The sequence below is a fragment of the Toxotes jaculatrix genome, chromosome 1 (assembly GCF_017976425.1).
Source record: "Toxotes jaculatrix isolate fToxJac2 chromosome 1, fToxJac2.pri, whole genome shotgun sequence".
Lineage (NCBI taxonomy): Eukaryota > Metazoa > Chordata > Actinopteri > Toxotidae > Toxotes > Toxotes jaculatrix.
This window is the reverse complement of record NC_054394.1, coordinates 8,555,649-8,569,225: the sequence shown is the minus strand read 5'-3', so window position 1 is coordinate 8,569,225 and position 13,577 is coordinate 8,555,649. Positions and strand designations below refer to the sequence as shown.

Genomic DNA, 13,577 nt, shown 5'->3' with positions numbered 1-13,577 from the left:
AATCATTGCTTTTACAAACTTTAAACATGCTGTGGTATTTGTTGAAGAATTAAGAAACCTCTGCAACTGAACTAGATCAATTCAATATTGTATTTCTTAAGAAAATCACAAAATGGCCAGAGGTAAATATATAGAAAGATTTAGCAAAAAAAAAGAGAAAGGTGGATAAGCCTCATCAAATGTCGACATGCCACTAGAGCTTTACTTTACTCTAAACCACTATCATTCTTTCACAGAAATCCTTTCCAGAGGGCACCATTCACAGCAAATGAGAGTTATCCGCTCTGCTTTGTCACAGAGGAGAAACTCCTCCAGCTTTTAGTAATCTATGTGACATACGATGCCGGATGTGACATTAAAGCCACCTGCATGTCCTTGAACCTCCCAGTCCCCCAGCTACGCTGACATCAGCCCAAGACTTCCACCCCATCTTCTCATGGGAAAATTAGAAAAAAAAATCAGAGCCCCTCTATGGCCAGGTGCTACCCCTCCTCCCCAAAGGCTAAGGCTTTTCTTCTCTTTAGAGTGTGGCTCCAAACTTTTCTCCCAGCCTCTTCAAAGAGCAACAACAGGCCCTCGGTCCCTTGGGAGCACAGAGGGGGTAGAGCCCGGTGGGAGAGGGGCATACGTCACACAGCACGCACAAGAGGCCAGCCGGTGGGAAAAGAAAACGCACAGGGAGAAGACAGAAAGAAGGAGAGAAAGAGGAAGAGGAGTCTGCATTTGAAAGGTGCTTTCAGCTTCAAGACAAGGGCCCTCGCTTTGTGAAAGCGACAAGGGGAGAAAAAGCACAACAGCAGACGCAAAAAACGAAGGGGGCGCAAAATCTGCCATGTCTTTTATCAGGCTTGGAGGCTGAGGGAACGCGTTTAAAAGCTTTAGGCCTTCTTCCAAAAAAACCATTCTACTTTCAAAAAAAAATCAAAGCACTGGCAACCAACTGCGAGACAAGGGGGTTGGGGGCAGAAGTTCCACTGTGATTCACTTTTCAGTTGCATTCTGTCGTCAGATGTACCTTTGCTTTTTGTCTACGTTCCGTATAAGTTGATGGAAGTTGAAGGAAAAAAGTAAGGAGCTTTGGAATTGTAAGAGCAGCAGCTTGAGAAGACCGGAGGTGGAGGGGATGCTTTTACTACACAGAGCGCACAGAGCACACAGCTTCACAGCGGAGGAGGAGCCATCAGTGTCACTACAAACACCTCCCTGCGTGGCCCACTTCAAATGCAGTCTCAACCAACACACGGCCACAGGGTAAACGCAAGAAACAGATGGAGGCTAGGAGGGGAGAGAGGAGGAGAGGGGAGAACCAGAGGAGGGGGGAGGGGGATTTTAAGAACAGAAAGGGGTAACTTGGTGAGAAATAACTCCCAAAATTGATTATTTTTGAAGTTACTCTTGACATGCGAGGAACTTTTTCAGATGCCAAAAGAAGCAACCTAATAAAAGAAACCACCTGATATCTGAACTTCCAAGTCATAAGCTGTGAAAACCCATGGCCCTATCAGTATCTGTGTCAGCAACATAATTCTACAGAGTGCACATAACATATCAAATTAATGGGTAGGTGTAGACACCATGCTGTACACAGGGGAGAAAGTGTGCCCAGGCTCACATGACCTGGATCTCATGTGTTGAGACCCACAGATGCACCTGCCCACACCACTCACTCACTGTCTGTCTGTCTGTCTGCCACACTGCACTAACACTGCGTCTGATGGCAGATCTCATGAATGGGCACAGGGTCTGCATGGAAACATCATTAAGCCTTCAAGAGCATCTCTATGTCTCAGTCTGTCTCCGTATACTCAGCCACAATTTCAACATAAAGCCATTAATGAAGACAAGCTGCTAATGTGAGCGGCTCTGCAAAACAATGACTTCTGTAAAACATGCATCGTTGCTACGGGGAATAGGGTTTGGAAAAGATCGGATCAAAAGAATTCCAAGCGAGGACTCCCTACCGTTGACACCCGACCCACATTCTCCTGGACCCTGGTTCAGCTGGAAGGGGGGCTCAAAGAACAGCGGCTATAAATAACTGTCTCACCAGGTATTCTATACAATATAGACAGCTTTTAAAGCTAAGAGAGTCGACTCACATTCTCTCATCTAAGAGGTTGGCTTCTGTTTTTATCCAAATGCATCGAGGAGTCGAGCTTTTAAACTTCTCACTGAGCGTTAATACAGTTAAAGACTGTGATATGGTGAACATTTTCTTTACAGAAGGCTTTAAATTCATTTTGAGGAATGATACTTTAGATCTGAAATCATTTTGATCCTACAGTAATAATAATTTTAGACTATATTATTTTAAGTAAAATGACTTTAGCACATGGAATTTATTTTACATTCTGCTCTAATTTAAGCAAAGGCAGAAAAACAACAAATAAAACATTAGTGTGCAATGTTCAAAGACATATAAATGTTGGAATGATAACATTTAACATGGTGCTTTCACCACATAAATGTAAAAAGTACCAGCATAAAGCTACAGCTGTACAAGCCAACGCATTAAAGCACACATCTCATAAACGCTGATTGATGATCACATTCATGAGACCATTTATTTAAGGTGCGGTGAAAATTCATGGGGGAACAGAAACGTTCTAAGCCTCACCCCAGCAGTGTCGATGATCAGCACTTATCCTGCTGCAGAGATGAACATCCAACAAAATACATTTTTAAAATCAACCATTTCGGATTCCTGTGCCAGAACTGATACCGTTTTCTGATGACCTTATTTTACAACTCAACTCTGCCCTACAGTCGTGTTTCCACCTCGGTGAAAAGGAAAAATTAATAGCTAATGTAATCACAACGCTCACTCCATGTGTGAATAGGCTCAACGTGGAATTGTCCCATTGAAAAATCAGACTCCCAATGCCAAAGCCCAGAATATTTGACTGTTGCAATGTCAAAAGCTCCATGTGTACACAAGGATTTTTCTTCCCTCCAAGCATTGCTTGTACAAACCTCGACTTCATAAATGTTTACAAATATGTTCTGTGACGCTGAAATTCAGCAAGAAGCAAGCAAATAGTTTAAGCTTTAAAATTAAATATTAAAGATTTTGGATCCACTTTCTAATCACAAAACAAAAGCAAAAAGCCCCCAAATAAATATTTATGGTGGAAACACCTTTATTCTTTTATTCATTTTCCCTCTGAGCTATAAAAGCCATTAGGCACCCAGACTTGAATTATTTATACAACCTGAACTCCACTAACTCCAAATTGTTCAAAAACATCCAACCCTTTCAGGGGGCTCCTGTTCCATCCTGGGCCAAACCTTCACACACACCACTGTTGTTGTGAAAAGAAGCAAATGAATATTTCCAGGAACAAAGTAATGGATGTTTGTTTTTGTGGTAATAATATATGATAATTGCATGGAAATAATGTGGTTTTAAATGCTTAAATTGCCCAAAGCATATGAACCCCACTCAGCTCATAAGTGACCATGTAAATGGCACAGCTTTTCTGCTGCAGCAGCGCCAACATGCTCTAAAAGACAAACATACTTTCAGGTGTTTCTCATAGAGCCAATCCCCAAAAAAAGAAAACGTCCTGTAGACAAAGTGTCTGCTGTGAGTGAGATCCTGTTACTATGTGAAGTTTATTGCAGCTTTGGGCTTATGTCAGGATTAGCAACTTTGACACCATGTGGGTGCAACATGTAAAGCTGGTAACCCTCCCAGCACTCCCTGCACTTGACCGCTCGCACGTCAACTCAGACCAGGAGCTTCATAAAAGGACCGCTACCTCTCACTACGCAACACCATGGCTGCCCTTCAGGCAAAGCAAAGCTATCAAAAACACCTTGCAGCACTAGGGAAAAAAAAAAAAAACAATAGTGGACTTCAGACCTGACTGAGGCGGGAATCAGAAGATATTTCAGTTGCCAAAGACTTCCTCAAGTTTGATGTTTGCCTTCTCTTCACCAGCATGTCCATAAATCCACATACCAAAGCCTAATTTTCTCAAGAATGCTGACTAGCATGTGCAGCTTTGTCTTGCTTGCACAATAATCATTTTAAATGCATGATATAATATGACCTTAACATGAGAAGTGCTGCATGCATGTGAAAGCAAATGTTTTGTACTCATAAAAATCAAACGAGAGGGAAAAGAAAAGGAAAAGAACATAGTAATCAACTATATGTCACCGACTGTGGCATTCTGCTCAAAATGATGAGCAAATAAAAGGAGCCGTAAAGTATGTAAAAAGGATATCACAGAAGGTGCTCGTGTGTGTGTCCAAAACACAAGAGCTCCTGGATCATGGGCTGCATTCAATACATTGATGCATTTCAGCTCACAGTGTCTGGATTGTGGGTGGAGGAACTGATTTTCCTTTTTTACTTGATGGGCTCCAATTCCTCAAACACGCTGCCTTTGAGGAAGGCATCACTAACCAAAGAGGCTTAAGGCTCCTCTGAAGCAATTCCAAAGGATTTCCCCACTTGACAACAACAGCACAGCATTTACACCAATGCCAAAATACAAAACAAGCATGACCTCCAACATTTTTCCCCAGCCTTTACAATCCACACTTGTCACCAGACTGCCAGACGGCAATGCTTTCAGCTCAGGTTTGATCTATTGTTACCCGGAAAAAAAATCCCTCTGATCAGTGCATATAATAATACCAACATTTGTTCCCTGCATGAGTAGATGAGAGCTCTATCTGAGGGAGTGTTAAAATTCATCACCTCAGTTTGTCAACATGACAAAGGAAACAAACAGCAACGGACACAAAAACGGATGTGTTTGGGCGCTTGTGTTTTTTAAACTTTCAACTTCCATTACTGATGAGCAGAATGGTAAATATTTCACTGTGTGAAACCAGAAACATTTAATTCACCATGGGCAGCCATCGTGGGTAGATACCTACTATCGCAGCCACTGTTAAAAGTTGGTCCACGAGAAAGCTCTGATAGCGTTAGTCAGGACTTTGGAGAGTCCGGCTTCGGCTTAAGACCAGACAAACGCTGCAGCCTCGTGCAAAAACACCGATAAGGCGAAGAAATTATGTGAAATTATTCACCGCGAGGTGATTAGACAATACTCTGAGAATAATTTAACAAGCTTTACTAACACGCTACTTCACCATAAATAACGTGAACCTCGTGGACAGCCTCGTACTCACCCGTGCAGTCAAACCGCAGTTATTCTTGTGGTGACAGTCCTGCTGCTCGAGGCGAGAGCTCGTGCAGTAGTATTTCTGCTTCACGAGCCAGTCGTCGATTCCCTTCCTCGCCAAACAGGCATTGACTACAAAACTGTCGCCTGAAACAAAGAAGCGCGTTATTAGCGGCTACAAACTGTATGTGTGTGTTTTCTTTTTTTCTTTCTCCCGCTACACTCATGTTTTCCATAAGCGCTCCATCTTCAAAGAGCCGGACTTTGCGCTGTAACGCTGCTCTAATAGGGTAAGAGCTGAGTCTGAAAAGTGCTCTGCTGTTCACAAACTCCCCGAAATGTTCAGAGAATACGAAAGAGTATCATATACAAGAGGAAAAATAAGTGCGCTTACCTTCTGGACTCTCCCTCGGTTTACAAATAGCGGCTTGAGAAAGACACAAGACAATGAATAATGTTACTCGAAAGTATATCGCAGCACAAGATGAAGAACTATAGCTGTGATTTTTCTCTCAGGAATAGGAGACCTTACCATGTTTCGAGTGCAGTTTACCCATTTCTATGCATCGAGTTGGAGTTGAAAACCATCAGATGAATATAATCCAAAGAAAAGAAAAAGAAACAGGCTGCGATATCCAGACAGAGGAGCGTCCGTGGAGACCGAGAGCAGACTGCGCTCGGTTGGCTACAGGACCATACGACTGGAGAGCCAAACGCGCCTTTGATCCACTGACAACGCGCACACAGGGAAAAACGCGACTTCCTGTCAACGCTTTCAGTATAAAACCCTTGATTGATGAGACTCGTTGGTTTAACAAAAAACAATCAGCAAAATTAAAATACAGATGATCATGTGGCCAATTACTGAAAAAGGAAGGGAAAGTATTTTCATAGCATTTACGCTACGATAAATCTATGTCACACACTTAGATTTATGTAAGCCTATTCGCCTGCAGTTTTGAAAATTAACTATAAAAAGGCTAATTGTAGGTCATATGTTATTTAAACCACCGACTAAAACAAGTAAACCAACCGCCCAGAGACCTTCACACAGCAACCCGAGGGGTCAACCTCATGTTCATATTTTTATTATGAAAATTAAATATCACAACTTCCGGTTTTAGGTGACTTTTTCTAGCTGACTTGACGCAGCTCACTGAGCGTTCCACACTCTCGCGCCCCTTGGAAGCGCAGAAGAGGCTTAAAGAAAACCTTTATTTGAGCCACATTTACACCTCACCTCTGACTAGAAACAAGTGCATGTCAAACGCACTGAGAGTCGCTACATTATTGTCAGTGCCTCCCAACAATGAGGTCTGCGGGCCTCCACGGGTTCCTGCAGGGGTCCCAGGACCTTAGCATGCATGGTGCCAATCACATCAGCACAAAGTAGTCCAGATCAGATTTTGTACTTTGAAATGTTTTATCTGAAAACAAATGCAGCACAATGCCACAGAAAGTTACTTGGAAGGTGTAAAAAAAATAAAAAAAATTTAAAAAGTTACCTCAGTGGGAGTAGGACTGATTTCTCTGTGATGACTTAAATTAGCCTGCCTACATCACAAAGCACAAGCTACAAGATCTTATCCATAATTTAGAAAGAATTTAACGCCCTTGATGTAGCAGGATATCTTACAGTTGAATCATTTTTGTCTCCCCTCTTGACCTTTAAAGTTGTTCGCTTTAGTAATAAACCATATCGGCAATAGCTAAATCACATCATATGTGCTCTGTGGTCAGTGTGCATCTCTCTGTTTGGGGTCTCTGACATAAGAATAAGGTTTGGAAATCACAGTCTTATTGGAGAGAGGCAGCAGATGAAAGCGGGCTAAGATTCTTTTGAAGTCTTCAAATATATAATAAAAGACAGAAGCCACTGTGCCAAGCTGCCAGTTGCTCAGTGTGACAGTAATACATACACACTGTGGTGGGCATCTTCTTGTGAGAAAGCAATGGTAAATTGCTAGATCTTTTTTAAAGAGATACCACATGAATCTTCTAATCATTATCAGTGTTTGAAAAAATAACTAACATCAATCAAGTTTTAGATGCATGTGTTTTTACATGCATTTTTTTGTTTTTTGCTGTGAACGTTGAATGATCTCAGATTAGAAATGTTATTCTTTTCATCTGTGTTGGGAGGTAGCATATAAACAAATAATATTTCTGTACTCTAGACAGGATAAAACACTAATCTGTACAATATTTTATGTGGTCCTTGATTTATTGGTGCATCTTCAAAAACAATACACTTGAATACATTAGAAGGTAATGTTTTTTGTCTTATCAATCAAGTTACAAAAAAGGTGCCACATCTTTCAAATGTTTAATGTCTAATTTTAGAACAAAACTCTGTATTATGGTGTACTTTTCTTTTTAAGTATAAAAACAGCAGATTAAAATCTGAGGGGAGGCTTTGTTCAGTTTTAGGACACAATCTTAAAACTAAATGTCCACAAACATTTGTTGAAGTGCTGCTTAACTAGCATTTTAGTTGATGGCTTCCATACAGCTGCATGGCATTGGCCTCTAAATTATTACTGGCCTCTACAGTTCAGGATTCAAAGCTGTGTTGCAGTTTACAGGCCTGTTTTTTCCTACCTGTGCCCATAAGCCTCCAGAATACCAGGATGTCAAGAACATACTGTACATCAGCCAACTGTAATATCTAGTTTACCAGTGCAAATGAAAAAGGATAGAAGTCAAACAGAAGTGTTCCTCACATGGTGTGTCTGTGGCCGCAATAGCCCTGACATATAGTCACATTTTTGAGGAGGCACATCTGAGCTACAGTGTGGCCTAAGCCATAGATCAAGCCTACGCACACAGAGAAGATGGCACAGGCTACATAATCCCTTCATACACAACTGTAAATCCAACTTGAGCCTTCACAGAGAGCACGCCAGTGTAGGAGTTTAATTCCCAAACTACTTACGGATGAGGTCCTATAAATTCTGTAGTTAAGCCAATAGCCAAAGGTGACAAATGCAAATATAGCTGAGTTGGGTTGATTTCTGGGAAAGTTAAGATCAAAAAAGTAATCAGACCCCAATTTTCAGGGATAGATTTTCACATCTTCAGGGACATGGCTATACACTGGACACATGCCCCTGATGCAGCCCTCCAGTTGCATTTTTACTAAACAGTGGTTTCCGCATCCTGACCCTATCATCACATGTTGTACCAAGAGGAATCAGACTCCCCTTTGAACTAGTTTGCCACAGACACACAGATGAGCTTGTTATTATAGCAACTCGCCTGAATTTGCTGGGAAAGAAGGCCTGTCCCTCTGACACACTTCCTGTCCTTTGAAGAGGCCAACGGAGAGATGGCTTTGCGGGCCCTATTTCCAAGCTTTGCCTTTGATGCCTGAGAGAGAGGAGGTGGCGGGGGTTTAAAGCCAGAGTTCCATCTCATGGACATGAACCCCCAAACCCCCAATCTATCCCCATTATAGTTGTTTTAGCTTGACACATCATCAAATCAGGCAATAAATGAAGTTAATATTTGGCTTTTATTGAGGCATTTGTCAAATGTGGTGGAAATCTGTCTCCTGATTCCTGCTGTGCTTCTGTTTTTGAAGGGGGGTGTTGGGGGGGGGGGGGGGGTGTTGCTTTTTGTGGTGGAAAAGCGCCATAGCACAAAAGCTAAATTCTTTAGACACCTGCCTGATTGCTGCAGGTATGTCTTGACCTGGGGGAGCTCCTGCTTTGGTGGCCAGCTCCGGCTCATTCCACCATAAATCTCAGCATTCTCCCTGGAAACAGACATAATAGGGGGGCAGATTCAGGGGTATCTAATGGGCTGTCTGTGTTTATGTCCTTGTAACAATGTTAGGGGCCTGATGCCTGGAGAGCCCATCGGAGGGAATGCTGCCTGGTGGTGAGGAGGGGGATGTGAAGCATATAGAGGGAGAGAAGAGCAGCTGCTGGGCGCTTAAAGCTCAAACATGTGACTGCTGCCTTTATCTTGAGGAACAAAAGGGCATAAATGTTGTAAAGGGCAGAAGACAATCGTGACTGAAGTACAGTGTTGATTCCTGCAGCGGTGGTGACTCAACCCATTGTGGTGGCCCAGCGTGTGATGTGTCAGGCAAAGGGAAGTGGGGAGGGACAGACAGCCTGGCATGCGTTTGCCATTCTGCATCCTGGAAGCAATGGAAAGAACCTGGATTCAAAATATTCCTGGACACAGTGGTATGTTTTGAGCTTTTACAGCAACACACTTACTGTACATGAACACTTTCTGAGTTACGGACACCTTTGATGTATTTATGTCCAGCAACAACATAAAAACAGTCACTTTATATGGCATCACAGACAAGAGAAACAATACAAGCATAACAGGCAGGATGAGGTAAAAAAAAAAAAAAAAGAAAATGACATTTGAAATTATTATCAAAAGGTTTTTTGTAAAATTAATTTCATACTAAAGACACAAAGTCTTTGAAATGGTTGTGCATGTGAAAAACTGCTGTTTCAAATAAAACTGTATATACATATTCAAAATTCAAGCAAATATTCAAGAACTGCATTTGCAGTTCAAAGAATTACTGCAACGCTTTTAAGTTTTTCATAATTTGTTTTGTGATATTAGCACAAAAATTCATTAAACTGCATAAGATCTCAGTGAAGGCAGTGAGACTGAAATATATGCAAACCACAGAAATAAAAAATCTTCAGGACTGGAATTTCTAAGACTTATCTTAATAAGACTGCTGATCCCATGCTTTACATTATTGGTTTGTAGTGTAAAATATGGGAATCCTCACTGTTTCACTTAGATATTCCTTTTTATCTTAACAGCAGCATAAAAAACACTCATAACAGGGCTTTCAACCCACTGACATTTTATTTTTTTTACAAAAAGTGTCTACAGCAAAATGAACAGAGCAAAATGATGTGCTGTAAGTAAACACACACTTGTAGACTTTTAGGCGTGCAACTGAATGACTTGTAATTTTTCCAACGTCAAAAACTCTCCAAATTTAGGCCTGTATAATCAATACTTTCTGCTTCTGTACTTCTCTTTACTATCTGCACTCGGCACTGGCTGCTTTTTTGAAGCGATGGGGGTGTAGCCCCATCCAGAACGAGGACACAATTAGTGTATTCAGCCGAAAACAGTGGGGTTCCCCCTTTGATGTGGGGATCAAATGAAGGAGCTGTGTGTTTTTGTCCAAAATGACAGGCTTGCCAGGTTTACTAATGGGTAGCTAATAGAAAGAGAGGTTTATGATGCTCATTAATTACACAGTCTGTCATGTGTTGGAAGGGTAGAATAGAGGAGATAGGGGAAAAAGAGAAAGAGAGTGGGGTGCAGCAGAGGAAGCAGAGAAGAGAGTGGGGGTGGTAGTGAAAAGAGGACTGGGTGTACCCTGAAAGGGAAAAATTGGAAATGAGTGGAATGAAAGAGCAAGGGCAAGGAGAAGATCTCCTAAGAGATCTGCACAAAACCTGAGTTGATGGAAAGCCAGAGAGAAGAAGAGAAAAAAAAAAGAACAGGAGGAGATAAAATAATCCTTTCCTGAGATAAGAGCAGCCACCAAGACAGGAGCTTCAAAGAGCAGGAGACACTCTCATGGGAGCGTGCCATAAACCTTTTCCTCATCTTCAGAGGAAAATTCAGTCCCTGATCCAAACACGCCCAAGCTCTCAGCACCCACCACTCTGCAGGTGTCCGAGGCCCGGCGACTCCTGGGGTGGCGTGCACACTTCCAAGCAACGCTGCCTTTGAACTGCTTGGACTCATGTTGAGTGGCGATGATGATCTGCACATAAGGTCCAAATGTGAATAGTTAATGAAGAGAGAAGGGAAAAAAATCAGAGCCTGTCACTCCCACCACAGGGAAGACTAGTGATCTCTGCTATCAGCTTCAACCAGCACAACTCCTATGAACCCTCTGTAGACGCAGTTTGTCATTTCAAGCTGAGCCACTAACAATGCCCTTGCCAACAGTAGCCTATCCTTTGTGACAGAGTAGAGGTGTGACTTGTGGGATGTTGCTAGTGGATGTCACGGTGAGTTTAGGGTAAATGAGGCTGTCATTAACACTGAGCCCGTCCAGTGACCTGTGAGAGACCAGGCTGCTCTCGTCCCCATAGGGCCGGGCACCAGTGGGGCCACTCAGCCAGACAAGGTTTATTTAGCTAAGCTCTGAGTCTCCCACACATAGAGGCCCGCGCTGCCATGGAATTCATTATCCTGGGCCGTTAACGGGCCACTGGTGTTTTGAATAGTTTCTGCAGTCTTTGAAATTGCACTCTCTGCCTGGGTTCAATCACAGAGGCCACGATCAAATTGCACGGAGTGTTATATCATCTTCAGGGTATTCGGCTTGAGACGCGAGGCTGAGGTCCACACAGGAAAACAATGGCAGGCTAATACCCAAATATTTAGCAGCACTTTCCACAGCGAAGAGGTCTGTTTCAGAATAACACTGCTATGGTTTGGCGCTGCGAGCCTCTCGGCTCTTGTTGCAGAAAGGCTTCCTGTCCACAGACCTGTGACCTTTCACCTACAGATCCACAGGAATGCAGGACGGTTCTCTTCTTTTTGGGAGAATGGAAAATGAAAATATAGACTTCTGCTGATAGAAGCCAAAACAGATCGGAACAACAGCACTGTGACCTGATACGGCTTTTACAGTTTGACGCCGAGTATATCACAAGTTATCACAAGTTTATCCAGTATTGGGAAACATTAAACACAAGTCCTTAGTGTAAATGCAGATGTAGAAGCACATTGCCAACAGTAGCCTGTCCCACCACTATGTCCTCCTAAGTTGGTGTAATGGTGCACACATGAGCAGAATCACTGTAATGCAAACATCAAATTTATTCTTTGTCCTTCATCCATACTTAGAGTTTTCAAAGTCTGAGCAACATGGCAGCACTGGCGCAACCTACAAATGAGGGGCTTCTACAGTTACTGGAGCTGCAAAATACTAAAACGACTTTTAGACAACAGGCCAACAACATAAAGTGGGTGTGGGAAATCTAGTTCAAGTCCTGTTAAGAGTCTGGTTTTATCTATCTCGATGTAATCAAAAATATGAAGATAAGATAAACAGTACTCCATTGTATTTTTCAGTAATTAAAAAAGCTTTTCACACAAGGGAAGGAGAATCAGTAGCCAGGTAAGAATTTGATATTTGGTTTCTCCTGCATGTACGAACATAGCACATCCCGGAACACTGCACTTTGCCCACTCCCCACAGAGAACACAGACTAATGATGAGAAGTGATCAGGTACGTTGAAAGAGTCATGCACGCATTGATCTTGCTTAACAGAAGAACACATTATATGGAGCATTTTCTGAACAGAACTATTCCAAAGAGCATTTCACAACAGAGTGTTTTGACATTGTTCTTTTTATGTGTTTACTTTAAAAAAAAATCTTGTAAAGCATATCATTTAACCAGACAAAAGCTACAGAGAGCTGTCAGCAGAAACAGGCATGCCTCAAGCAGCATTGTAAAGCAAGTACTTAAAATAATTTTTCCACAACAATAAAACATTTCGGAGTTGGCTCATAGCCACCCCACAGAAATCTGCCTGTAGCTGCTTGGCGAGAAGGCAGCGAGGACATTTCAGAAGAAAAGCAATAAAAGCAACACTAATTCTTTACTGGCTGGTTTTTATATCTATAAAATGTTTCAACGACTGTACGTTACAACGAACAAATAAATAATAAAGCATATTGATTCCTTTTATAGCACTGTTTCTGGCACAAGCCAAACTCGTCTAAGTGCCAGCCTCAACACTTGAATAACGTCCGACTGTAATGACAGAACTAACTTAGATTTTAAGTTTTAATCTTTAAGCTTAAGCTTAATCTTTTTTTCTTTCAAAACAGCTTTCACTGTTTTGATCATTTCTGTGATGAGGAGAAGGAACAGCACAGCAATAACAAGTATGAGCTGTACTCCCATTACATCGTCTTTATGTATCCTGTGTTTGCACTGGACAGCTTCACAAGTCTGTGTAACACTTTGAATATGACGCTGTACAAGGTTGCACTTTGGAAGCAACAGGTAAACTCACCAGTTTGCTTCCAAGCTAAATCAAAAGTTTAACAAGACAAGTCTACAGCCACACTAGTGGCTCTGAAACACTACAGCACAGCTTTGAGCCAAATGCTTGTTTCAGCATTGCAACAAGCTCATTATGATGAACAATGAACAGGTAAAATGTTTACCATGTTCACCATCATAGCTGATGATCAGTTTTGTGGGCATTCGGTATAATAAGTAGTGGACAAAGCAAAATGTCGTATTCACTCATGGTATGAAAAGCGAAAGCTTAACACCAACCTGAAAATCTGAGGGCCTGCTTCGATTTAAAGTTTTCAAGTCTTCAAGTCCGTTTTCAAGTTAGCTCTACTGAACCTGCAGTCACACCCACCAGTGATGTCACGGTGTACTGACCACACCC

At 42.0% G+C, this 13,577-nt stretch overlaps 1 protein-coding gene across 2 annotated transcripts in view; it reads right to left on the bottom strand.

The window, feature by feature from the left end:
- The window catches only part of nkd1 (NKD inhibitor of WNT signaling pathway 1), a 35,699-nt gene extending 29,901 nt beyond the window's left edge, over positions 1–5,798 (bottom strand). Inside the window, exons 1-3 of one of the 2 annotated variants that reach the window (XM_041042824.1) lie at positions 5,674–5,798; positions 5,536–5,568; positions 5,149–5,288 (exon numbers count right to left, since the gene is read on the bottom strand). In XM_041042824.1, the coding sequence (XP_040898758.1) occupies positions 5,149–5,288; positions 5,536–5,568; positions 5,674–5,698 (198 nt within the window). In that variant the 5' untranslated portion in view covers positions 5,699–5,798. Of the gene's footprint in view, positions 1–2,617; positions 2,741–5,148; positions 5,289–5,535; positions 5,569–5,673 lie in introns of those variants that run through there. The other variant, XM_041042832.1, reaches the window with a different exon arrangement.
- Between the last annotated feature and the right edge of the window lie 7,779 nt (positions 5,799–13,577).